The sequence below is a fragment of the Babylonia areolata genome, chromosome 34, assembly GCF_041734735.1.
Source record: "Babylonia areolata isolate BAREFJ2019XMU chromosome 34, ASM4173473v1, whole genome shotgun sequence".
Classification (NCBI taxonomy): domain Eukaryota; kingdom Metazoa; phylum Mollusca; class Gastropoda; order Neogastropoda; family Buccinidae; genus Babylonia; species Babylonia areolata.
Window position 1 is genome coordinate 5,394,944 of NC_134909.1, and position 27,500 is coordinate 5,422,443.

Sequence of the window (27,500 nt, forward strand, 5' to 3'; positions counted from 1 at the left end):
ACCTCGTGCTCTCGTGCTGAAGATGCGTCAGAGGAATCCGTCTTGGAGCTGTGTTTTTTATTTTTTATTTTTGTAATTTTTTTTTTAGTGTGTGACCTTTCCTGAACTGTGTTAGCATTCACGGAACTGCCGATCAAATTAATTATTACCTCCAAGGTGCTGAACTTGTGATTTGGGGAACAGGCCTACTCCTTCAGACCAAGAGAAGTGCAAGTTGATTTGTCCAGTTGTGCAAAGTGATTTTCAGAGGTTGTGCCTGTCCGGTGGAGCAATCCCACTGGGTTTTTTTTTTTTTGCGATTGCTGTGTTTTTTCGTATTATTTTGCACGAGTCTATGATTTTCTGACTCAGGTTTCTAAGTCAAGCTTTTATTTTTTTCTAATTGGCTTTTAAAAAGAAAGAAAAAAATATAATCCGGACGAATCGTGATGTGCCTGGAGATTTTGATTTCTGAAACGTTTCGCTCAGAAACAGTGTGAGAAAAAAGCAATCCATCAACCCACACCCACACCCACCTCAAAAAAGAGAAAAAAAAAAAGAAAGGGGAAAAAAAGTAAAAAAGGTGGAACACAAGCAGTTAAAGGTGCAGAGTGCTGTATCCACGTTTCTTCCCCGGCCTGCACTCCTGTGTGTGACCGACTGAAGGATCACTCCTGTGTGTGACCGACTGAAGGATCACTCCTGTGTGTGACTGACTGAAGGATCACTCCTGTGTGTGACTGACTGAAGGATCACTCCTGAGTGTGACTGACTGAAGGATCACTCCTGTGTGTGACTGACTGAAGGATCACTCCTGTGTGTGACTGACTGAAGGATCACTCCTGTGTGTGACTGAAGGATCACTCCTGTGTGTGACTGACTGAAGGATCACTCCTGTGTGTGACTGAAGGATCACTCCTGTGTGTGACTGACTGAAGGATCACTCCTGTGTGTGACTGAAGGATCACTCCTGTGTGTGACTGACTGAAGGATCACTCCTGTGTGTGACTGATTGAAGGATCACTCCTGTGTGTGACTGATTGAAGGATCACTCCTGTGTGTGACTGATTGAAGGATCACTCCTGTGTGTGACCGACTGAAGGATCACTCCTGTGTGTGACTGACTGAAGGATCACTCCTGTGTGTGACTGACTGAAGGATCACTCCTGTGTGTGACTGACTGAAGGATCACTCCTGTGTGTGACCGACTGAAGGATCACTCCTGTGTGTGACTGACTGAAGGATCACTCCTGTGTGTGACTGACTGAAGGATCACTCCTGTGTGTGACTGACTGAAGGATCACTCCTGTGTGTGACTGACTGAAGGATCACTCCTGTGTGTGACTGACTGAAGGATCACTCCTGTGTGTGACTGACTGAAGGATCACTCCTGTGTGTGACTGACTGAAGGATCACTCCTGTGTGTGACTGATTGAAGGATCACTCCTGTGTGTGACTGACTGAAGGATCACTTCTGTGTGTGACTGACTGAAGGATCACTTCTCTGTGTGACTGACTGAAGGATCACTCCTGAGTGTGACTGACTGAAGGATCACTCCTGAGTGTTGATGTGAACGCTGCTCATTCCGTGTTGAGGGGAAAGCAATCCGTTGTTGTGATATTGCCGTGTGGTGCAGTGAGGGTGGGGGCAGCGGACAGGCCAGGCCAGGATGAAGGGCCGGACGGATACTGTGCTGGCAGTCTGGCTGTGGATCACGTTAACTGCCTCGGGGGGGCACGCAGGTCAGTTGTTCGTACACACACACACACACACACACACACACACACACACATGCACACACACACATGCACACACACACACACACACACACACACACACACACACACACACACACACACACATGCACACAATTTCACACACACGCACACATATGCACATAGATACACACGCACGCACATGGTAGCAACAAAACAAACATGTACATAGAGCCATACAATCGTGTAAAACGCGGAAAAACATTATTTGATTACAAACATGCAAACATTCATTGTTGTTTTTTTCTCTGTTTGTGCTTTTTTGTTTTGTTTTTTGTTGGTTTTTTTTTCTTTTTATTTCTGTGTATATGTGCATGTCTGTCTATCTGTCTGTCTATCTATCCATTCATCCTGTCAGTGCATATCTGCCTGTCTGTCAACTTATTTATTTGTGTTTGTTGTGTTTATGGAACACTTGAAGTGTGAGGGGAAGAACGTGTAACATTCCTTGGCGATCTGGTTTTCCTTTTTCCACACCAACCCTGTAACACGTTGAAATGAAATGGACTGTCTATGATGACCACACCAACCCTGTAACACGTTGAAATGAAATGGACTGTCTATGATGACCACACCAACCCTGTAACACTTTGAAATGAAATGGACTGTCTATGATGACCACACCAACCCTGTAACACTTTGAAATGAAATGGACTGTCTATGATGACCACACCAACCCTGTAACACGTTGAAATGAAATGGACTGTCTATGATGACCACACCAACCCTGTAACACTTTGAAATGAAATGGACTGTCTATGATGACCACACCAACCCTGTAACACTTTGAAATGAAATGGACTGTCTATGATGACCACACCAACCCTGTAACACTTTAAAATGAAATGGACTGTCTGTGATGTCATACTAACACCGCACAGCACTGCACGTGAACACCTGCACTGACAATAACAACGACAATGACAATAATCAAATCACGACAACTATGACAACAGTAACCGCAATAACAATGGAAACAATAACAAAAACAATAAGAACAACAATTACGACAACACCAGTAACAACGGCAACAATAAGTCAGCGACAACAAACATCAACACAGATCTCCAAACATTGAATATCAATCTTTTTTCTTTCTTTCTTTTTTTAAAGAAAGAAAGAATGAAATAAGGACAGAAAGCAAAGAACTCGGCACAGCACCCCCCACCTTCCACACATGTACCGTATTCTTGTACACCTTGCTTCACGCACTCACCCATTTTATCCATCTAGCTATCCATTCTATCCATCTAGCTATCCTTTCTATCCATCTAGCTATCCATTCTATCCATCTAGCTATCCACTTTTTCCATCCAGCTATCCATTCTACCAATTATTTCTATCCAGCTATTCATTCTACCAATTCTTTCAATCCAGCTATCAATTCTACCCATCCAGCTATCCATTCCACCCATCCACCCACCCAGCTATCCATTCCACCCACCCAGCTATACATTCCACCCATCACCCACCCAGCTATCCATTCCACCCATCCACCCACCCAGCTATCCATTCCACCCACCCAGCTATCCATTCCACCCATCCACCTATCCAGCTATCCATTCCACCCACCCAGCTATCCATTCCACCCACCCAGCTATCCATTCCACCCACCCAGCTATCCATTCCACCCATCCACCCACCCAGCTATCCATTCCACCCATCCACCTATCCAGCTATCCATTCCACCCATCCAGCTATCCATTCCACCCACCCAGCTATCCATTCCACCCACCCAGCTATCCATTCCACCCACCCAGCTATCCATTCCACCCACCCAGCTATCCATTCCACCCATCCAGCTATCCATTCTTTCCACCCAGCTGTCCATACTAACCATCTAGCTATCTATTCTGTTCATCCAGGTATTCATTCTATCTATCCAGCTATCTATTTGTATCCTCCCAGATACCCACTGTACCCAACCAGTTATCCATTGTGTCCATCCAGCTATCCATTGTGTCCATCCAGTTATCCATTGTGTCCATCCAGCTATCCATTGTGTCCATCCAGCTATCCATTGTGTCCATCCAGTTATCCATTGTGTCCATCCAGCTATCCATTGTGTCCATCCAGTTATCCATTGTGTCCATCCAGTTATCCATTGTGTCCATCCAGCTATCCATTGTGTCCATCCAGCTATCCATTGTGTCCATCCAGCTATCCATTGTGTCCATCCAGCTATCCATTGTGTCCATCCAGTTATCCATTGTGTCCATCCAGTTATCCATTGTGTCCAACCAGTTACCCTTCCATCTGTTCACAAAGGTTTGTCTTTGTGGCATAATAAGTGATGTTATAGGGCAGGTTTGCTGCCGGTAGCTCAGGAAAAGACGGCGTAACTTGTGTGAAGAGAACAGTACAGAAAGTTGTAACGAGATCGAGCGAGTCATGTGTCGTATCATGATTTGGGGTATGGCGCTCCTCCCCCTGTCTCATCCACCCCCCACACCCTCACCCCTACACCCACACACCCTCTCGACTGACATGCACCCTTCCCTTCTCGATCGCTCCCCCTCCTCCCCCCAACCGCCGCCTCCCACACCCCTCCCCACCATCGGCCCCCCACCCCCCACCCCCCACCCCCAAACAAAATTAATCTTCTTCCGCTTCTTGTCACGGTGAACCCTTTTCTCTCTCCTTTATTGTGTCTTTCAGTGTTGTCCCACAATTTGTTTTCTGCTTGAAATCTCTGTCTGCCTCTCTGTCTATTCACTTACCCCCACCCCTCTGTCACGTACACAAACACATAAGCGCATAATGTGGTCGGGTCTGAAGGGAATCAGATCAGTTCACTTCCAAACGGTGTCCATGCTGTGTGCAACGGGTAAGTGCGGACGCTGAACAGCGACACAGACAGTCAGAGAAACCGAGAGACAGACTGAGGGACAGCTTGTGAGTATTGCTTGCACTGTCAGCGTTGACACATCGGCTGAGATCATGCCTTCCACTGGCACCCTCCATCTCCCCCCTACCCCCCACACCTTGAAGGTGTGTCTGTGATTGTGTGTGCTGTGAACAGCCGAAAGACATGAGAATGGAAATAACGTTAATATTGTACAGTATTGGTACTAAAACTGTGTGAAGTGCCCAGAGAAGAGTTATGAATATTGTTATGTGCTGTGTTAGGAGGGGATCCCTTTGTCTGTATCCAATGATGGTGGAAACTACAACAATCATAATGATAACGATGATAATAATGATAACACTACTATATCACCACCACCAACACCACCACTACTACTACTACAAGTCACCGTCGTTGTTGTTTTTTCTTCTTCTTCTTACCATATCATCATCTTTATGATCATTAATCGTCATCAGCACCATCATACCAACATAGCTATCTATTACATTACGTAGAGCAATGTCCCAATCGGCCCTTGCTGACGCCAGTTTGTCACTAAAAAAACCCAACTGTAGAGATGATGAGGTATGACGTGACGTGACGTGTAGATGCTGGGCAAGTTTGCATGAGTGAGCACCTCTGTGTCAGGGATCTTCTCTTGCCACTTTATGCCGAGAAGTTTTCTGAGGCTGGTGGTGTGGAAGTGGTTCAGCTTTTTGGCGTGGCGTTTGTAGACCGTCCATGATTCACATCCATAGAGCAGTGTGATGAGAACTATGGCCTTGTATACTTTGAGCTTCGTCTCCAGGGTGATGCCTCTCCTGTTCCAAACGTTCATATGGAGTCTGCCGAAGGCAGCGCTGGCTTTGGCGAGTCTGGCATTCACCTCGTCGTCGATGACAACTGTGCGAGAGAGTGTACTGCCCAGGTATGTGAACTTGTCCACCGCGTTCAGTCGTTGCCCGTTGATGAAGATGTTTGGTTCAACGTAAGGCTTTCCTGGAGCTGGCTGGTGCATCACCTCAGTCTTCTTTGTGCTGATTGTGAGGCCAAAGTTGTCACAGGCAGCAGAGAACGTGTCGACACTGTGTTGCATGTCAGCTTCAGAGGCAGCGTTGAGAGCGCAGTCATCAGCAAACAAGAAGTCGTTGACGGTGTCTGTCCTCACCTTAGTTTTTGCTTGAAGCCTCCTGAGGTTGAAGAGTGAGCCATCTGTGCGGTACCTGATGCCAATGCCAACGTCAGCGTCTCTGAAGGCATCTGTCAGCATGGCTGAAAACATGAGACTGAACAGGGTGGGGGCAAGAACACACCCTTGCTTGACTCGGTTGGAGACAGGGAATGGTTCTGAAGTCTCTCCGTTGTCTTGGACTCGGGCCAGCATCCCATCGTGTAGTTGCCGTATGATGGTGATGAACTTTCTGGGACACCCGTACTTCGCCATGATTCTCCACAGGCCATCTCTGCTAACAGTATCGAAGGCCTTGGTCAGATCGACATAGGTGGAGTAAAGGTCGGCGTTCTGTTCCTGACACTTCTCCTGGAGCTGCCTGGCAGCAAACACCATGTCGATAGTCCCGCGTTCTTTCCGGAAGCCACACTGGCTCTCTGGTAGGAAACCTTGCTCAAGGTGCGCTATGAGACGGTTGAGTAGCACTCTGGCCAGAGTCTTGCCTGCGACGGACAGCAGGGATATTCCACGATGGGTGTCACAGGCCTGGCGATTTCCTTTGCGCTTGTATAGGTGTACGATGGAAGCGTCTTTGAAGTCCTGTGGAACTGCCTCATGCTGCCAGATGAGCTGGAACAGCTGATGAAGCTTCTCAGTCAGCGCCATACCACCTTCTTTGTTGACCTCAGCTGGAATGGAGTCTGAGCCAGGGGCTTTGCCATTGGATAGCAGACGGATAGCTTTCTAGGTCTCCTCCAAAGTTGGAATGGCATCCAACGACTCACTGACTGGCACCTGGGGGAGTCGGTCGATGGCTTCATCATTGATGGTGGAAGGGCGGTTTAGTATGCTGTCAAAGTGTTCAGCCCATCTCTCAAGGATCCCGTCCTTGTCAGTGATCAGGGTAGAACCATCAGCACTGAGGAGTGGAGCAGATCCGGAGGTGGTGGGACCATAGACTTCTTTCAGGCCGTTATAGAAGTTCTTCATGTCGTTCCTGTCTGCAAAGCCCTGGATCTCATCAGCTTTGTTGCTCAACCAGGAATCCTGCATCTGCCGCAGCTTCAACTGGATGGTGCTGCGTGCGCTCTTCAGTTGTCTTTCTTTGACTGTGACTTGGGACCTTCAATGTGGGCTCTGTAGGCTTGGCGTTTGTATTATAGCAGCTGCTTGATCTCAGCGCAGTTCTCATCAAACCTGTCTTTGTGCTTCCTGGCAGAAGGCCCCAGGCACTCCAAGGCAGTGTTGTACACCGTCTCATGCAGTGCGCCCCATGCTGCCTCCACATTCTGGTTGTCCAGCACGGTGGACTCAAGGCGTTCCTCCAGGGTGTCAGCAAAGTTCTGCTTGATGTTGCCTAGCTCCAGCTTGTTGACATTCAGGCGTTTGAGTGCTTTCATGCCATGAGGCCGTCTCTTGGGCTGGATGCGGAGGTTGAGTTTGGAGACGATAAGGCAGTGGTCTGTCCAGCACTCGGCGCCGCACATGGCCCTCGTGACTCGTACGTCCTGCCTGTCCCTCTTCCTGACGATGACAAAGTCGATGAGATGCCAATGCCCAGAGCGAGGATGCATCCATGACGTCCTGTTACGGGTAGGGAGGCAGAAGATGGTGTTTGTGATAAGAAGGTCGTGCTCGGCACATGTCTGGAGAAGTAGTTGGCCATTGCTGTTACAGTTACCAACCCCATGCTTCCCAATCACGCCTTCCCAGGAGGTGCTGTCACAACCAACTCTCGCGTTAAAGTCACCAAGAATGATGAGCTTGTCTGCGTTGGGAACAGTGGTGATGACAACGTTCGGGCCCTCGTAGAACTTGTCCTTGATCTCATCCGGGTTGGTCATGGTGGGCGCGTAGGTGCTGACAATGGTGGTAAACTTCCCGTTGCATATAGGGAGTTTCATCGTCATCAGGCGATCGTTCACTCCTTTCGGGGGGCCAGCCAGCTTGCCAGCGAGGGCTGTCTTCACTGCAAAGCCAACTCCAGCCTCACGTCTCTCTTCAGGTCCGCGACCACTCCAAAAGAAGGTGTAGCCTGCGCCTCGCTCACAGAGTTCGCCTTCTTCTGCCAGTCTGGTCTCACTTACGGCAGCGATGTCGATGTTGTACCTGGCTAGTTCACTCGCAATGAGTGCTGTGCGTCTCTGTGGTCTGGCTGAGTCGCCTCTGTCCAGAAGCGTACGCACGTTCCATGTGGCAATGGTCAATGGGGTGCTCCTTGTTTTCTTCTTTCTTTCCTTTGTGTGTCGACCGCTTGAGTAGGGTCCCCGTCAGCCGCGGTATGCTGACTAGGGTGTTGTGGAGCAGGCAATGTTTAGGGCACCTTTTCTAGCCCCTTCCTCATGCCATGGAGGTGAGCGGTGCTGTCCTGAAGAAGGCTGCTCAGTCGTTCAGGGGGCTGCCGATCTCCACCGTTGCTCCAGTCGGTGAAAAACGACCCTATGGCCTGTGTGCAGGTCCGCGGCTACGACTGCCAGTGTACCCACACCTGTCGCTTCGTCGCTAGCCTGTCGCCACAGGGCTTGGGGAAAATGATGGTATGGGATGAAGGATGACTGATGACTTGCGCGATGACTTTGTTTATAGTGAGGAGGAGCTGCGCACCGTCGACCTCACTCTCTTGTCCGAGACCGTCTGTATCCAGTGGCAAGACGAGATGAAGACGACTGGAGATGGAAACGGATGCAGTGGATGACCAGGATGTCCTATGTGCCTCATCCTGCCCTCAGCACTCCACAGTGCTCTGCTGCAACCGCCTTCCTCTCCGTTGAACCATGAAGGTTTCTTCCGCAGAGTCCGCCGGATCCAGTCTTCACATGCATGGGTAGACAAGCCCTAACTCACCGAGGGTTTGAGACCCGTCGGCTACCCTCACCTAGTTTAGCCAATCTGTCAAAGCCGTTGCCCGGGGGTTGGGCGCTGCCGCATACTAGCAGCTTCTAGGACCCATAGGTGAGAGCTGGGTGCCGGTGGGGACCAACAGAGGACGAACCACTCCCGGAAGAGCTTGACAAGCCCCCCCCCGCACACACCCCCCCCCCACCTACCCCCCGCCCTCTCTAAAGATACTACCCCTCCCGTGCACCCCCTAACCCCCCATATATATATATATATATATATATATATATATATATAGAGAGAGAGAGAGAGAGAGAGAGAGAGAGAGACAGACAGACAGACAAACAGACAGACAGAGAGTAAGGGAATCCATAGTGCCAAGTCTGTCGCCACCAACTCGAATATTTTACTGAGGGTAGAAGGATAAGCTACAAGAGAGAGAGAGAGAGAGAGAGAGAGAGAGAGAGAGAGAGAGAGTCTGTCTCTGTCTCTTTCTCTCTCAGACAGACAGACAGACAGAGACAGGACAGACAAAATCATGACTGCAATGCAAAAGGGCCCACGCTTGTCATGTGGCAACTGTTAAAAAAAGATCTAGGAAACTGATCAACAAATTGAATTCATTTACTATTCGATTAATTAGCTGATTATCTACTTACGTAGTCAGTTCCCCTGTCCATTGGTTTGAAACCGCTGTGACACTGGAATATTGGTTGTCCCTTCCTGTGACGTTAATGAACCCATTCCTTCGTCATTTTTTTCCACACTTTATCCTAAATATCTTTTATCTGTGACACTGAGTAAAGTGGTATAATGTTAGACAGATACAACACACAGCATAACCACGTGACTACATCAGGCAAGGAGAGGGAGCGGGAGACAGACACTGACACTATTTTATTGCCATTGACAAAACTGTGTATGCACAAACGTGCCACACACACACACACACACACACACACACACACACACACACAGAGAGAGAGAGAGAGAGAGAGAGAGAGAGAGAGAGAGAGAGAGAGCAGACAGACAAATGGAGGCAGAGACATTCAGAACGAGACAGGGACCTGGGTGAGATACCACTTTTGACATGGATCAAGGGACGGCACACACATTGCAAGCTGCCAGAGCCCCTGCTCTACCCCCCTCTCCCCCTCAACCCCTCTCTGGACCTGTCAAAAAACGGAGACAGCTTGTTTCAAGGCGAGACAGCCACACAAAGGCTGGTGTCGGGCTGCAACCACGTGGGATGGCAGGACAGCCAGGGGGGTAGGGGGGTGGGCAGGGGGAGAGAGGGAGAAAGAGAGAGACAGAGACAGAGAGAGAGAGAAGCGGAGAGAGAGGGGGAAGATAAAGGAAGGGTGTAGAGAGAGAGAGGGGGAGCGAGAGACAGAGAGGGAGAGAGAGAAAGGTGAGAGAGAGGGAGAGAGAGTGAGGGAGAGAGTTAGGGAGAGAAGGGTGAGAGAAAGAGAGGGAATGGTGGAGGGAAAGAGAGAGAAAGGGGGTGCAGAGAGAGAGGGAGAGAGATTGTCTGATGGATGTGGGGCAGAGATAGCGCTGTGCGAGTGGTGGTGATGGCATCAACTACCGTGGTGTCCCCATAGTGATCCACACCTGTCTGTACATGTGGTGTGTCTCAAAGGCTTTCTGTACATGTAGTGTGTCTCAAAGGCTTTCAGTACTATCCACAACCATCTCTTTTTAAACTCAGTTTATTATTTTCATCCACGAGACAGTGTTGTACGGAAATGGTCTATTTTTGCACAGGGCGTTTGGGGAAATTGTAACTTATGAAGATACTGTACTTGACTGCAGCGCTTTCTGTAATTGTTTGTATTTATACGTGGTTGGTTAGTTGTTGGTTTTTTTCTTCTTTTCTTTACATCATGTACGTTGTTCGTTAACCCTTTCAAATGTTGGCCTGTTATTGAAAAAAAAATCTGAATATAAAATTTGTATCGATTTCAGTACGGAAACGGGAAATGAAAAAAATGACGTAGGCGGTGGAAAGGCGATAGAGGATAAGAAAGGGGTTAATGGATGGGGAGAAAGGGGTTAATGGATGGGGAGGAGGAGGAGGAGGAAGAGAAGGGAGAGATGCTGGCGATACACTCCCCTCCCCCTTTCCATGATCACACCCCTCCTCACTCCCCCCGTCCCACCACCACCACCACCACCACCACCACCATCATCACCATCACCACCACCAGCCCAGCCTCTGTTCCAGACGTGTTTGTGATGATGTATTTTAGTTCGTCCCCACTGAAGGTCAGCCACGGGTGAATGACCGGATGGTGATTTACGCCGGGGCAGCTGCACTACAGTCGGGGGGCACTGTATGGACAGCCAGGCAACGGTTCATTGTTTTGATTGGCTGTAATAAAGGGTTGTGGGGTGGGTGGATGTTTTGATTGGCTGTGATAAAGGGTTGTGGGGTGGGTGGATGTTTTGATTGGCTGTGATAAAGGGTTGTGGGGTGGGTGGATGTTTTGATTGGCTGTGATAAAGGGTTGTGGGGTGGGTGGATGTTTTGATTGGCTGTGATAAAGGCGTGGGGGTGAGGTCGGGATGACTGGCTCCGTGCCAGAGGGAACTCCATGAGAAAGAGGGGTGGAGATGGAGGGTCTTTACCTGAGAACCGATATGGGAGGAAGAGGAGCGTGCACACTATATACGTCATGACTTTCGTCCAGACTGACAGGGGTATGACGTCAGTGAGCACGTGCCGGACCAGGTCGTGGAGAGGAGCAACCCATCAAGTGATGCAGCACCTGATGTCTATTTGTGGTACTGTCTAAGCCCCCCATTGTTTAGGTGTTAGAAGTTAAAAAAAAAAAAATCTAACCCCAAAAAGGACTAAAAAGAAACGAGAAAACAATAAGTAGATAAAATATAAAAAGAGAAAGAACTGAATTCTGTTCGAACTAAAAATAAATATTCTTTAAAAAGAAAAAAAGAAAGAAGGAAAGGGAAACAATTTAATTCCGAAAATGAATTTTTCAAGGGATTCTATTATTTCGATTTGTCAGCAAATGACTGTCCATGGACACAATGAATTGATTGCCTGCTCGCGATTTTCTTCCATTTCTTTCTCTTTTTTTTTTCTTTTTTTCTTTTCCTTCTTTTTTTAATTTTTTTATTTATTTATTTATTTTTTAAACGAAAGGCGGGGTGTGGAGGAGGGAAGGGACGGAAGAAAGCGAGCTCCAGTGATCAGTTTGGTGCCGTGCTGTGCCCAATGGAAATGATCAGTTTGGTGCAGTGCTGTGCCCAATGGAAATGATCAGTTTGGTGCAGTACTGTGCCCAATGGAAATGATCAGTTTGGTGCAGTACTGTGCCCAATGGAAATGATCAGTTTGGTGCAGTGCTGTGCCCAATGGAAATGATCAGTTTGGTGCAGTGCTGTGCCCAATGGAAATGGGGGTCCACACACACTGACCTACATGCACTGAACACGCTTCTGAGGAAGAACACAAGTACCGATGTCGCGTAATAAGCGATGCTTTTGCCGGTTTGACGTAATGGGCAAATAGCTGCCGTTCCCGCGGAACGGGCAAGGAACCGCCCAGTGCATTTCACAACTTGGCTGGTTCACGGACTTGGCAGATGATTAATGTCAAATCAGCAAGTTTGCCCGCTAGGCGGAATCAGCGACGGTGGTCGTTTATTCACACACAGTTGTGAGCTACGTTTCCTTGATTTGAAATGCAGAACACACGAAGGTCAAGCGTTCTGTCAAACTGTGAAGCATGTATGATTGTATCGGTTGGAGAAGTCAGAGCCAAACAAGGGTCTTGGCGTGAAACCGAATCGATCAAAATCAACTCTTCACCACAGAGAAATCTGTAAAACGAATCTCCCGTCGAGTTACTGGTGCTGGAGGGAGACACCAGAGATGAGCCTGCGAGAACAGTGGAGTGATGGTAACGCGTCCACGTAGGAAGCGAGAGAATCTGAGCGCACTGGTTCGAATCACGGCTCAGCCGCCGATATTTTCTCCCCCTCCACTAGACCTTGAGTGGTGGTCTGGACGATAGTCATTCGGATGAGACGGTAAACCGAGGTCCCGTGTGCAGCATGCACTTAGCGCACGTAAAATAACCCACGGCAACAAAAGGGTTGTTCCTGGCAAATTCTGTGGAAAAATCCACTTCGATAGGAAAAGCAAATAAAACTGCACGCAGGAAAAATACAAAAAAAATGGGTGGCGCTGTAGTGTAGTGACGCGCTCTCCCTGGGGAGAGCAGCCCGAATTTCCAACGGAGAAATCTGTTATAAAAAAACAAAACAAAAACAAAAAAACAAAAACAAGCACAAATACAAATTTCTTGCCAAAGGTTGTCTCACATCGGTTTATAACGGAAGGAGAACTTGGAAACTGCGATCTGTTGTCCACACCTTTATATATATATATATATATATATATATATATATATATACAGGCGCGCACACACACACGCACACGCACACGCTCACACACACACACACACACACACACACACACACACACACACACACACACACACATTCCTTAGACAGGGCAAGGGAAGAATGGGAGAAAGGACAGAACCCTGGAACAGTTCCATTCATTGACCAGCGCAAGGATCGCATCAACATGGATCAAGCCGGAACCCTTTAGCTGTGAAGCCTGAGGTCAGTCACAACTGACCCGCTCTGCACATCGCTCCCTGTGGTTCACTGTGACCCTCCAGTCACGTGACTGCTGAGCACACCGCCAGGGCCCAGGGCAGGGAAAGGGAGCGGAAGGAAAAGGGGGAGGAGGGGAGAGGGAGGGGTGAGCGGAGTGGAGAAGGGAGGGGATGTTCAGGAGACCTTGTCGTGATGGTCCCCCTCCCCCCACTACGTCACCACCACCACCACCTCCTCCACCACCACCACCACCATCATGGTCATCAGGGAGACTGCCGGGAGATACCAAAGGGAGATGTCCTGAGAGAGCGCGACCCACAGTCACCTCCCATTCCTTGCTGCTGCACACAGCAACAGAGAGGGCGCCACTGTCGCACAGTGTCCCGGGTGATGCAGTGGCTACACGGCCTGTTGCTGTATGCAGGTCACACGACACCTGTCCGCCCGCCCCGTGTCCCTTACCCTCGGCCACAGGTGTCCCTCGCCCTTTCCACTCTTGGCCCCCTCTCTGCCCTGTTAGTTCTCCATTGTAACCACTGATAGCATTTTGGGGTCAGCGGCTTTTGGGCCTTCTTCCGTGTGGCTTTCTGTGTATCTCTACGTCGCCCTTCCTCCCTCTATCCCCTCCCCCTCCCCCTTTGATTCTGTGTGCCTCCCTCCCTCCTCTATCTCTCCTCCCTTTAATTCTGTGTGCCTCCCTCCCTCCTCTATCTCTCCTCCCTTTAATTCTGTGTGCCTCCCTCCCTCCTCTATCTCTCCTCCCTTTAATTCTGTGTGCCTCCCTCCATCCTCTATCTCTCCCCCTTAAAAAATTCTGTGTGCCTCCCTCCCTCCTCTATCCCCTCTCCCCTTTAATTCTGTGTGCCTCCCTCCCTCTATCCCCCTCCCCCCTTTAATTTTGTGTGCCTCCCTCTATCCCCCTCCCCCCTTTAATTTTGTGTGCCTCCCTCTATCCCCCTCCCCCCTTTAATTTTGTGTGCCTCCCTCTATCCCCCTCCCCCCTTTAATTTTGTGTGCCTCCCTCTATCCCCCTCCCCCCTTTAATTCTGTGTGCCTCCCTCGCTCCTCTGTCCCCCATTTAATATTGTGTGCCTCCCTCCCTCTATCCCCCTCCCCCTTTAATTCTCTGTGCCTCCCTCCTCTATCCCCATCCCCCTTTAATTCTCTGTGCCTCCCTCCCTCCTCTCTCTCCCCCCTTTAATTCTCTGTGCCTCCCTCCCTCTATTCCCCTCCCCCTTTAATTCTCTGTGCCTCCCTCCCTCTATTCCCCTCCCCCTTTAATTCTCTGTGCCTCCCTCCATCTATTCCCCTCCCCCTTTAATTCTCTGTGCCTCCCTCCCTCTATTCCCCTCCCCCTTTAATTCTCTGTGCCTCCCTCCCTCTATCCCCATCCCCCTTTAATTCTCTGTGCCTCCCTCCTCTATCCCCCTCCCCCTTTAATTCTCTGTGCCTCCCTCCCTCTATCCCCACCCTTTAATTCTCGGTGCCTCCCTCCTCTGCCCCCCCCCCCTTTAATTCTCTGTGCCTCCCTCCGTCCTTTATCCACCTCCTCTTTGAGGTGCCCTCTTTGACGTGGAGGATGACTACAGCTAGCGACCGGCCCCTGTGCCACGTGCGGTCAACACTGATTGCCCATCTCCTTCCTTCTCAAAGTCATTGTACCCACACCGGCCCCTGTTCACCCTGCTGGAATGCACACAACAGGTGCACCTGTCTGGCATGGCTCAACACACAGCGAAGAGGGGAAGTGCCTTACTCATAGAGAAAGATGTGTAGAGAAAGATGTGTGTGTGGTAGGGGAGGGGGGATGGGAACTACAAGTCTAGCTGACTCAGTGGTGTGTGTGGAGGGGGTGGGAGGGGTGTGTGTGTGTGTGTGTGTGTGTGTGTGTGTGTGTGTGTGTGTTCGTTCTTTATTTTAACGTCTTTTCACTGTAAGTGATATTAGACGAGGGAAGGAAAAAAAATCGAGTGGGAGGAGCGGTGGGGTGGGGTGGGGTGGGATTACTGTGTACGTATACGAGTAAGTGAAAATGTGTGTGTGTGTGTGTGTGTGTGTGTGTGTGTGTGTGTGTGTGTGTGTGTGTGTGTGAAAATTATTGATTTAAGTTTTGTTTAAAAAATAAACAAAAAATCATAACAATATAACTTATTTCTAATGAAAAACTAACAACTATTACAGCGAACCAACTGGACTGTTTAACAAGGAGTTGAAAAAGTCATACATTAGCAGTGTGTGTGTGTGTGTGTGTGTGTGTGTGTGTGTGTGTGTGTGCGTGGGTGTGTGTGTGTGGGTGGGGGTGTGTGTTCTTCTGTCCCTTTTTCTCTGTCTCACTGTCACATCTCTGTCTCTCTCACTCTCTCTTTCTATCTCTTTTCCTCTCCTTTTTTCTCCCCCATCTTTCTCTCTTCCATCTCTCTTTCATTCTCTCTCACTCCCTCTCTCTCCCTCTCACCCATCGCTCTCCCATCTCTGTCCTCTTTCTCTACCTCACTCTCTTTTTCTCTATCATATCTCTTTCTCCAGTCTCCCTCTGCCTCACTCTCTCTCTTTCTTTCTCAGCGCGAGTATGTGAACTTTTTTTTTTCTAAAGCCTTGATGAAGAAGCAGGAGCAGGCTGTTGTGAGCAGAGCGAGTGACAGGAGCAGAGAGGATTCCTCGGTCAGGAAAACCCCAGACCCGTTTTCGGCAGACAGCCAACCCCCAGCCACGTCTGGCCGAAGAACCAAACTTCCGGTACAAACGCCGCAGCAATCCGTGCTGGTGTTTGGCCAAACTGACCAGAGGTCAATCCCCAGTTTGGCCAAACTGCCCTCTGGTCCACTGACCAGCTGGCCGTGTGTGGGAAGGGCAGGGCGCTCCAGTCCTGCACGGTGTCCGGCAGTCCAGCCAGTGACCGAATCAGAATGTCACGGTGTCCGGCAGTCCAGCCAGTGACAGAAGGAGAGTGTCACGGTGTCCGGCAGTCCAGCCAGTGACAGAAATATCTGAATGTCACGGTGTCCGGCAGTCCAGCCAGTGACAGAAGGAGAGTGTCACGGTGTCCGGCAGTCCAGCCAGTGACAGAAATATCTGAATGTCACGGTGTCCGGCAGTCCAGCCAGTGACAGAAGGAGAGTGTCACGGTGTCCGGCAGTCCAGCCAGTGACAGAAGGAGAGTGTCACGGTGTCCGGCAGTCCAGCCAGTGACAGAAGGAGGATGTCACGGTGTCCGGCAGTCCAGCCAGTGACAGAAGGAGAGTGTCACGGTGTCCGGCAGTCCAGCCAGTGACAGAAGGAGGATGTCACGGTGTCCGGCAGTCCAGCCAGTGACAGAAGGAGGATGTCACGGTGTCCGGCAGTCCAGCCAGTGACAGAAGGAGAGTGTCACGCACCAAGACTGAAAGTGAAAGGCCTGACCACTCCTGCTCTGGGTGAGCAGACAGGCTGCCATGAGTCGGGGGAACCAATTAAGGCATGGGAAAGTAGTCTGGTCTGTTGATATCGCTTACACTTAGCAGCCGTATCCCATGACCACTGTTTACTCTGACCCACACACACTACGCACAATACCAGATCAAACAACGCTCATAACCCCAGTTCCCGTGCTTTGTGTGATTATTTGAGAAAAACCAATAACGCCATATTATGTAACAAATCTGTTCATTCTGTAATACCTATAACTGAAACGGTTTTGTTTTTTTTAGGAGAATGTACGTTTTTTCTTTCCTTTTTTTTTGTGCTTTGTTTACTATCCGACTATAAATCATTAGTGGAATACTTACAATAAAAAACTGAATACCATAAGATATTTATGGGTTGTTTCTTTTGTGTGTGTGTGTTTTTGGCTTGTTCGTTAGTTCGTTTGTGTGTGTGTGTGAGAGAGAGAGAGAGGGAGAGAGAGAGTCCTGTTGTTTGCTCTTCTGAACCTAGTTTCAGTTTCAGTTTCAGTAGCTCAAGGAGGCGTCACTGCGTTCGGACAAATCCATATACGCTACACCACATCTTCTGAACCTAACATACTATTACAAGTACCCACACATCATTTTTTGTTTTTTTTCATTGATAGATCCTGAGCAGATTTTTCCATTTGATGAATGTCGCATGTTGTTATTTATTAACTTGAATACGTGTCTCCGTCCGTCTGTCCCTACCCATCACGCCCCCCCCCCCAACCCTTCTCCCCCCCCCCCCCACACACACACACTCACTCCCTCCCTCCCTCTCATTCTTTCCAGAACAGGCAAAACTGAAATTCCAGACATCGGCGGCCAGATGCACCATGACCTGGCCGGCAGGGTCACTTTCCTTGTCAGTGTGTTTCCTTCAGACTGACGACGGCTGCTAAACTTAGAACCTGTGTCAAGTGTGTAATTTCATAGAGTGGATTGGTCCGCCTCCGTCCCTTTGACTGACAGCGCCAGTTTCAAATTCTAAGAAGGCCAACGCAGAATTATTTTCTGAAACTCGCAAAGCTAAGCGATTTTGTAGTCCTTTTTCTTTCCTTTTCTTTCTTTTCTTTCTCCGTTCAGATGATAGGGCAACATCAAAAAGTACCAATGCAAACTAATAGCTGTGTTTGTGGCCTGCCGGCTATGTTTATTTACTATGTGATGAAAAATCCATGTGAAGCTGTCATTTTCTCACCACAACCCGGGAAGGAGAAGCTGAAGGCACATCTCTTTTTACTTTTTTTGTTTGTTTTTTGTTTTTGTTTTTGCGGGACATTAAAGTCAAAGGTCCGCAAGCCTCTTTACACCACCTGGGCAGTGACTTCCTATCTTCTTTGCCGAGAAAGAGGGGCGGGGCCCTGTCCTCTCCTTCCGCTGTTTTAATCAAACTCCACCAGCTGCAGAGGGTAGCTGTTCGGACTGAGGAAAGCCGGACTGAGGAAAGCCGGTCTAAGAAAAGGAAAGCCGGGATGAGGAAAGCCGGGATGAGGAAAGCCGGACTAAGAAAAGGAAAGCCGGACTAAGAAAAGGAAAGCCGGGATGAGGAAAGGAAAGCCGGGAAAGCCGGGATGAGGAAAGGAAAGCCGGACTAAGAAAAGGAAAGCCAGACTGAGGAAAGCCGGACTGAGGAAAGGAAAGCCGGGATGAGGAAAGCCGGACTAAGAAAAGGAAAGCTGGACTGAGGAAAGCCGGACTAAGAAAAGGAAAGCCGGACTGAGGAAAGCCGGACTAAGAAACAGAAAGCCGGACTGAGGAAAGCCGGACTGAGGAAAGGAAAGCTGGACTGAGGAAAGCCGGACTGAGGAAAGGAAAGCCGGACTGAGGAAAGGAAAGCCGGACTGAGGAAAGCCGGACTAAGAAAAGGAAAGCCGGATTGAGGAAAGCCGGACTAAGAAACGGAAAGCCGGACTGAGGAAAGGAAAGCCGGACTGAGGAAAGCCGGACTAGGAAAAGGAAAGCCGGACTAAGAAAAGGGAAGCCGGACTGAGGAAAGCCGGACTGAGGAAAGGAAAGCCGGGATGAGGAAAGCCGGACTAAGAAAAGGAAAGCCGGACTGAGGAAAGCCGGACTAAGAAACGGAAAGCCGGACTGAGGAAAGGAAAGCCGGACTGAGGAAAGCCGGACTAGGAAAAGGAAAGCCGGACTAAGAAAAGGGAAGCCGGACTGAGGAAAGCCGGACTGAGGAAAGGAAAGCCGGGATGAGGAAAGCCGGACTAAGAAAAGGAAAGCCGGACTAGGAAAAGGAAAGCCGGACTAAGAAAAGGGAAGCCGGACTGAGGAAAGCCGGACTGAGGAAAGGAAAGCCGGGATGAGGAAAGCCGGACTAAGAAAAGGAAAGCCGGGATGAAGAAAGCCGGACTGAGGAAAGCCGGGGTGAGGAAAGCCGGACTAAGAAAAGGAAAGCCGGGGTGAGGAAAGCCGGACTGAGGAAAGGAAAGCCGGACTGAGGAAAGCCGGACTAAGAAAAGGAAAGCTGGACTTAGGAAAGGAAAGCCGAACTGAGGAAAGGAAAGCCGGACTAAGAAAAGGAAAGCCGGACTGAGGAAAGCCGGGGTGAGGAAAGCCGGACTAAGAAAAGGAAAGCCGGACTGAGGAAAGGAAAGCCGGACTGAGGAAAGGAAAGCCGGACTAAGAAAAGGAAAGCCGGACTAAGAAAAGGAAAGCCGGACTGAGGAAAGGAAAGCCGGACTAAGAAAAGGAAAGCCGGACTGAGGAAAGGAAAGCCGGATTGAAGAAGCCTCCAACCCTGCTGTGTGGTGAACACGGGATCAAAAGTCCCATTCCACCACGGTGTCTTTGTGAGACTTGAGGAAACAGAACGTTAATAGCACGACACAGACCCTATGACACAGAGCACAGGGCTTTCACTGTTTTCCACACTCACAACTTATAGCACTCTGAGCATCGAAAATTGTGAAAAAGTATGGAAATACTTATCAGAGACATGGTCGAGATGATGATTACGAAAATGACAGATGTTTTTCAAACACTGAAAGTGTGGTTAACTTGAGTGTTGCAACGTTGACCTGTGAGAATGCTGAATAGCGATGTCGCAACACTGAACTGGACAAGTGTAGCAACATTCACCTGTGGCAACGCCGAGCTGTAGTAACGAAGAGTAAAGTTGTGGCAACAGGAAATTGTGCGAATGTTGAAGAACAAGAAGGCAGTATCTCCACTTACTGTGATGAAACATCATCCACATGTGTTGTCTGTCTGCACTGGGTGGGTGTGACCATTGGTGGAGACTGGCAGGCAGCTCCCTGGACACACACACACACACACACGCACACACACACGCGCACGCACGCACGCACGCACGCACACACACACACTCACGCACGCGCGCGCGCGCGCGCGCGCACACACACACACACACACACACACACACACACACACACACTCACCCACACACACACTGTCATCCAAAAAAACAACAACAAAACCACCCATAAATCCATGGGGGAGACAGTTCAAACTGAAGTCAGTGCAGTTCCTGTTTGGAAAAAAAAGTCTACCCAGCACGTCCTGGTGACGTCTCGGGGAGCAAGGTGACTGTCTACCCCACTTACTGCAGGCCGGGTGGACGGGGTATGGGAAGGGGCAGGGGGACACAAGAAAAGAGAGAGAGAGAGAGAGAGAGAGAGAGAGAGAGAGAGAGTTTGGGTGTGAAAAGACCCAATAAAGAAAAAAAAAGGTGGGGGGGCGGGGGGGGGGGGGGGGGGGAGGGAGTGGGGGGCTTACACATTGTTGTACTTGCTTCTTAAATATACAGTACAGTTCTGCCTGTCTTTGTCTCATTATGATCGGACTCACACAGTGGACACCATTTCTGGACATCAGTCAGTTTTGAAGGAGGAGAAAATAATGTCCAGTCTCACAACGTGGTGACTGCAGGCAGTTTCCAACAGTGTCAAACAGGAGCGACATGCCCGAACGAAATGCCCATGCCCATCGAATCTTGTGTGGGAGGCTTTTCTGGCGAAGTACACCGGGTGGGCGGGTCCATGAAAATTTGTTGAAGACTAGACAGAGGGGGTGAGGGTGAAGTGTTGTAAAAAAAAAAAAAAAAAAAAAGAAAAAAAAGGGGTGGGGGGTGGGGGGGGGGTGGGGGGGGGGGTACGCACCACACCTGCAACCCACCGTGCGGCAAGACTCATTCAGGCCGGATATGATTCAATCACAGTTGTGGCAGCGTTGAAATAAAAAAGGAGGGAAGGAGGGGGATCTATACATTGGTATATATGCGGGCGCATTCAAGCGCACGCATGCACATGCAAACACACACTCGAGCACGCACGCACACACAGACACACAGACACACACACACACACAAACACACACACACACACACACACACACACACACACACACACACACACACACACACACAGCGCGCTTTTCTTTTCAAAAAGACAAAAGGAGCGGACAACCCACAACCAGCACAACACTACAGAGTGAAGTGCCCCTGAATGGACACACACACGCACGCACGCACGCACACACACACACACACACACACACACACACACACACACACACACACACACACACACACACACACGCATGTGCGTGCGTACAGAAACAAGTAAACACACACACACACGCACACACATACATACCACCCAACCTCTTAATCCCAAGGAAAAAAAGAAAACGTTCACTCACACAAGACGTCGACCGGGGAAAAAAAGCGTGCACGTTCTTTAGAAATCTCCTGGAAAATCCAGGAAATCAAATTCAAATCAAATTATTGTGCTAAGAGCCTCGCCGACCACTAAGCCATCTGAGGGCTATCGCCACGTTAGCACCTACTTCAAGTCAGGGGTAAAAGAAGTACAATAAAAACTAGTCACCGCTTCAAGCTTTCCACTCAAAGTTTAAAAACCATCCATAGTTTAAAACCTTCAAATCTGATGAAAAATGTCCACTTCTTTCAAGAAGTCCATCAGCGTCCACGGAGGGACATGAGGAAACAAAGTGTTCAGAGAGTCCGCCGTGTATTGTCTGTGTCTGACGTCATTGGGCAAAGGATCGGGTCACTGGATGTGATTGTCAAGATCAGCAAGTTGACGGCAAAACTGAACGACTGAAAACCCTCAAAAGTGGAAGAGGGAAGGTGGGGTCTATCTTCAGGTTCATTCTCTTCACAGCTGAGGGGCTTTCATCTCCTTTTTTTTTCTTGTAAAACAGAAGAATGGTGAAGGCTGATCTTCAGGAGAAGCAATTCCAAACGTGTGTACAGTCAGTGAGGTCTCACTCTAGTGCTCCTTTCTGTCTGTCTTCTCGCTCCCTCCCACTATTTCTCCCTCCTATCTTTTTCTCCCTCCCGGCTCGCTCTCTCTCTAATTCAATCTTCCTCTTTCTCCATCCCACCCTCTCTCTCTCCCCCCAACCCCCCCTCTCCCTCTCCCTCCCTCATTAAAAAAAAAGAAAAAAAGAAAAACCCTCTGATATAGTACTGAAGAGCAAACACTTAACCGTTGACAAGCGTTTAAAAAAACAGAAGAAAAGATATCCTTATCCCCTCCGCCCCACTCCAACCCACTCCTCTACCCCCTACCCCCACCCTCCTCAGCCCCTCCCTTTCCCCCCTCCCTCCCCATGACCGTTACCCAGTCCCCATTATGAACCCCCCCCCCTTTTCTTTTCAACCCCCACACCCCTTCCCCTCCTACCTTCACGCCCCCACCCTCCACCCTCCACCACCTTCCCTCCCTGCCTCCCCACCTGTGTCTTTATAAAGCAGTGACTGTGTGTGGTGGGGAGGGAGGAAGCGGAGGGGAGGGGGCGGTGGGTGGGTGGGTGAGGGGTGGTGGTGGAACGGTGCTGTGGGGGGAAAGTGGGAGCCGCGGACATGGAGAAGAAGAAGAAACAGGGCCGGTGCTGTATTTTTGGAAGGACCCCCTCCTGTAAGTCTGTGCCTGGTAGGGGTTGGGAGGAAATGACTGACGTTGAAATGTCCGTGGGGAAGAATGCAGGAGGAGGGGGGGTGGGGTGTCAAAATGATGATGTGGTGACAGAAACGTCAGACCGTCCAAACTGCGGACTTGTATTGTGTCCTGATTTTCTGTTGAGAATAATTATGCCGATGTGGGTGGGGAGAAGTAATAACAAGGTAAACTGGGTGTGTAGAAGTTAAAACAAGGTGAACCGGGTGAGTAGAAGTTAAAACAAGTTGAACCGGGTGGGTAGAACTTAAAACCTGGTAAACCGGGTGGGAGAAACCATACCAAGGTGAACCGAGTGTGTAGAAGTTAAAACGAGTATACTGGGTGGAGATGAATTATAACAAATTTAACCGAGTGGGTCATAACAAAACTGGGTGGGGAGAAGTCATAACAAAATGAACCGGGTGGCGAGAAGTCACAACGAGGTCAACGGGTGGAGGAGAAGTTATGACAAGGTGAATCGGGTGGAGGAGAAGTTATAACAAGGTAACTCAGGTGGGAGAAGTTATGACAAGGTGAATCGGGTGGGAGAAGTGATAACAAGGTGGATCGGGTTGGAGAAGTTATAACAAGGTAAATCAGGTTAGGGAGAAGTTATAACAAGGTAAATCAGGTGGGAGAAGTTATAACAAGGTATATCATGTTAGGGAGAAGTTATAACAAGGTAAATCAGGTTAGGGAGAAGTTATAACAAGGTAAATCAAGTGGGAGAAGTTATAACAAGGTATATCATGTTAGGGAGAAGTTATAACAAGGTAAATCAGGTTAGGGAGAAGTTATAACAAGGTAAATCAGGTTAGGGAGAAATAATAACAAGGTGAATCAGGTTAGGGAGAAGTTATAACAAGGTAAATCAGGTTAGGGAGAAGTTATAACAAGGAAAATCAGGTTAGGGAGAAGTTATAACAAGGTAAATCAGGTTAGGGAGAAATAATAACAAGGTGAATCAGGTTAGGGAGAAGTTATAACAAGGTAAATCAGGTTAGGGAGAAGTTATAACAAGGTGAATCAGGTCAGGGAGAAGTTATAACAAGGTAAATCAGGTTAGGGAGAAGTTATAACAAGGAAAATCAGGTTAGGGAGAAGTTATAACAAGGTAAATCAGGTTAGGGAGAAATAATAACAAGGTCAATCAGGTTAGGGAGAAGTTATAACAAGGTAAATCAGGTTAGGGAGAAGTTATAACAAGGTGAATCAGGTCAGGGAGAAGTTATAACAAGGTAAATCAGGTTAGGGAGAAGTTATAACAAGGTAAATCAGGTTAGGGAGAAATAATAACAAGGTGAATCAGGTCAGGGAGAAGTTATAACAAGGTAAATCAGGTTAGGGAGAAGTTATAACAAGGTAAATCAGGTTAGGGAGAAGTTATAACAAGGTGAATCAGGTCAGGGATAAGTTATAACAAGGTAAATCAGGTTAGGGAGAAGTTATAACAAGGTAAATCAGGTCAGGGAGAAGTTATATCAAGGTAAATCATGTGGGAGAAGTTGTAACAAGGTAGATCATGTTATGGAGAAGTTGTAACAAGGTAAATCATGTTAGGGAGAAGTTATAACAAGGTAAATCAGGTTAGGGAGAAGTTATAACAAGGTAAATCGGGTGGGAGAAGTTATAACAAGGTAAATCAGGTTAGGGAGAAGTTATAACAAGGTAAATCGGGTGGGAGAAGTTATAGCAAAGTAGATCATGTTAGGGAGAAGTTATAACAAGGTAGATCATGTTAGGGAGAAGTTATAACAAGGTAAATCAGGTTAGGGAGAAGTTATAACAAGGTAAATCGGGTGGGAGATATGTTATAACATGGTGGGACGAGGCGGGGGGAGGGGGGGGGAGGCTTAAACCAGGTGGACCGGGTGGGTGGGTTACAATAGAGAGGTAGGCGCGGGCAGGTGCAAGCTCTATCAATCAACTCTCCTGTTCAGCTGCCTGGAAGTTTGGGTCCGTGGGAAGGAGGGAGACAGAAAGAGAGAGAGAGAGTGAGACAGACAGACAGACAGACAGACAGAGGGGAGCACAGAGAGACAGAGAGAGACGCAGAGAGAGAGGAGGGAGGGAGGGTGTGTGTAAAGAAGTTGAGAAAAAGGGACTCTGATGTGTTGTGGCGGTGGATGTGGGGGAGGTGGGGGGGGATGGGGATGGAAATCATGTTGAAATAAACCAAGAGAAATTGAAATAGATAAATAAGTAGATAAATGAATAAAGAAAGAAAGAAAGAAAGAAAGAAAGAAAGAAAGAAAGAAAGAAAGAAACGAATAACCATAACAATAAGAAAATAAAAAGGTAACGTGCTGCGACGTGTGTGTAAATAATATATGCACTGCTGTGAGCTGTATCAGAATAGATGTCGACAAAAGAAACAAAGAACTACTGAAGTAAATGAGAGGAGGGGGGTTGGAGACAGGAGAGAGAGAGAGAGAGAGAGAGAGAGAGAGAGAGAGAGAGAGAGAGATGAACGACAGAAAGAGGAATGTTAGGAAAAGAAGAAAGAAACCCAAACGATGTGAGGTGGAGGTGGGCGGGGGTAGGGGGGGAGCGCGGGAGGGGGGGTGCAAAAAGCCGGCACGTGGAAAACAAAGAGCGTGCAATGCATTTCGTGTTACGTGCTGTCTGTTCTTTGTGATTTCTGTCCTCTTCTCCTGCCTGCAATGCCTCTTCCTGGTCTGGGAGGGGAGAGAGGGGAGGATGGGGGAGTCGGGGTGTGTGTGTGTGTTGGGGGTGGGGGGGTGTAGAGAGAGGGAAGGATGGGGGAGTCGGGGTCTGGAGGGGGTGGAGAGAGAGGGAAGGGGGGAGATTAGAGAGGGGGAGAGCGAGAGAGAGAGAGAAAGAGATCGAGACAGAGACAGACAGAGAGAAAGCGAGAAAGGAGGGGTGTGAGAGCGAGGGGACGGAGGAAGGGGGGAAAAAGAGATATAAAAGTGGAAAAGGAAAGAGACAGAGAGAGAGAGACAGAGAGGCAGGCAGAGAGAGACAGACAGACAGACAGACAGACAGAGAGACGAAACGAACTTTATTTCCAGAAGGTTGAGGAATCAGCATTATTACTTTCTTTTTTACATTCAGCCGTATGGGTAAAATAAAAACACAAAACCACACGCACACACAAAACAAAAAACAAACACCAACAACACTCAAAATCAGGAAAAAACACACACATGAAAATAGTTATCCACAGGTCACATTCAATACACAGGAAAAGAAGAGAGAGAGAAAGAGAGAGAGAGAGAGATAGATAGATAGAGAGAGAGAGAGAGGAGAGAGAGAGAGAGAGAGAGAGAGAGAGAGAGAGAGAGAGAGAGAGAGAGAACTCGAACTCGAACTCGAATAGTCACAGGTCACATTCAATACACAGGAAAAGAAGAGAGAGAGAGAGAGAGAGAGAGAGAGAGAGAGAGAGAGAGAGAGAGAGCAGCCTGTTTTCATTAACTGTGAAGCCTGCATGGTAGCGTTCCCTTCTCCTTGCAGCGGGGAGTGTCATGTCATGAGTTAAAAAAAAAGAAGAAGTTGAAAACGGTACACACAGCCACCCTTGTGTCTCTGTTAGACAGATGCACGTGGATAATAACGGAGGAGGGTGTGTGTGTGTGTGTGGAGGGGGGTAGGTGAGGGGGCGGGGGGAGGCAGCAGAGAGGTGTGTGTGGGTGTGTGTGTGTGGGGGGGGGGTGAAGGTAGCAGAGAGGTGTGTGTGTGTGGGGGGGGGGGGTGAAGGCAGCAGAGAGGTGTGTGTGTGTGGGGGGGGGGGGGGGGTGAAGGCAGCAGAGAGGTGTGTGAGGGGGGAGGCAGCAGAGAGGTGTGTGAGGGGGAGGGGGGAGGCAGCAGAGAGGTGTGTGAGGGGGAGGGGGGAGGCAGCAGAGAGGTGTGTGTGTGGGGGGGAGGCAGCAGAGAGGTGTGAGGGGGAGGGGGGAGGCAGCAGAGAGGTGTGTGTGTGGGGGGAGGCAGCAGAGAGGTGTGAGGGGGAGGGGGGAGGCAGCAGAGAGGTGTGTGAGGGGGGGGGGGGGGCAGCAGAGAGGTGTGTGAGGGGGGGGGAGGCAGCAGAGAGGTGTGTGTGGGGGGGGAGGCAGCAGAGAGGTGTGTGTGAGGGGGGAGGCAGCAGAGAGGTGTGTGAGGGTGAGGGGGGAGGCAGCAGAGAGGTGTGTGAGGGGGAGGGGGGGAGGCAGCAGAGAGGTGTGTGAGGGGGGGAGGCAGCAGAGAGGTGTGTGAGGGGGAGGGGGGGAGGCAGCAGAGAGGTGTGTGAGGGGGAGGGGGGGAGGCAGCATAGAGGTGTGTGAGGGGGGAGGCAGCAGAGAGGTGTGTGTGGGGGGAGGCAGCAGAGAGGTGTGTGTGGGGGGGGGGAGGGGGTGAAGGTAGCAGAGAGGTGTGTGGGGGGGGGAGGCAGCAGAGAGGTGTGTGTGGGGGGGGAGGCAGCAGAGAGGTGTGTGTGTGGGGGGAGGCAGCAGAGAGGTGTGTGTGAGGGGGGAGGCAGCAGAGAGGTGTGTGTGTGGGGGGGAGGCAGCAGAGAGGTGTGTGTGTGGGGGGGGAGGGGGTGAAGGTAGCAGAGAGGTGTGTGAGGGTGAGGAGGGAAGGCAGCAGAGAGGTGTGAGGGGGGGGGGAGGCAGCAGAGAGGTGTGAGGGGGGGGAGGCAGCAGAGAGGTGTGTGAGGGTGTGGGGGGAAGGCAGCAGAGAGGTGTGAGGGGGGGGGGAGGCAGCAGAGAGGTGTGAGGGGGGGGAGGCAGCAGAGAGGTGTGAGGGGGGGGGAGGCAGCAGAGAGGTGTGTGAGGGGGGGGGAGGCAGCAGAGAGGTGTGAGGGGGGGGGGAGGCAGCAGAGAGGTGTGAGGGTGAGGGGGAAGGCAGCAGAGAGGTGTGAGGGTGAGGGGGAAG

General features: G+C 49.6%; 1 protein-coding gene across 1 annotated transcript in view; it reads left to right on the plus strand.

Annotated features, from left to right (window-relative positions):
• LOC143277460 (uncharacterized) overlaps positions 1 to 27,500 on the plus strand; it is a 123,135-nt gene that overhangs the window by 163 nt on the left and 95,472 nt on the right. Inside the window, exon 1 of the mRNA XM_076582292.1 lies at positions 1 to 1,722. This exon is cut by the window's left edge and continues 163 nt beyond it. Within this exon, the coding sequence (XP_076438407.1) occupies positions 1,650 to 1,722 (73 nt within the window). The 5' untranslated portion in view covers positions 1 to 1,649. The remainder of the gene's footprint in view (positions 1,723 to 27,500) is intronic.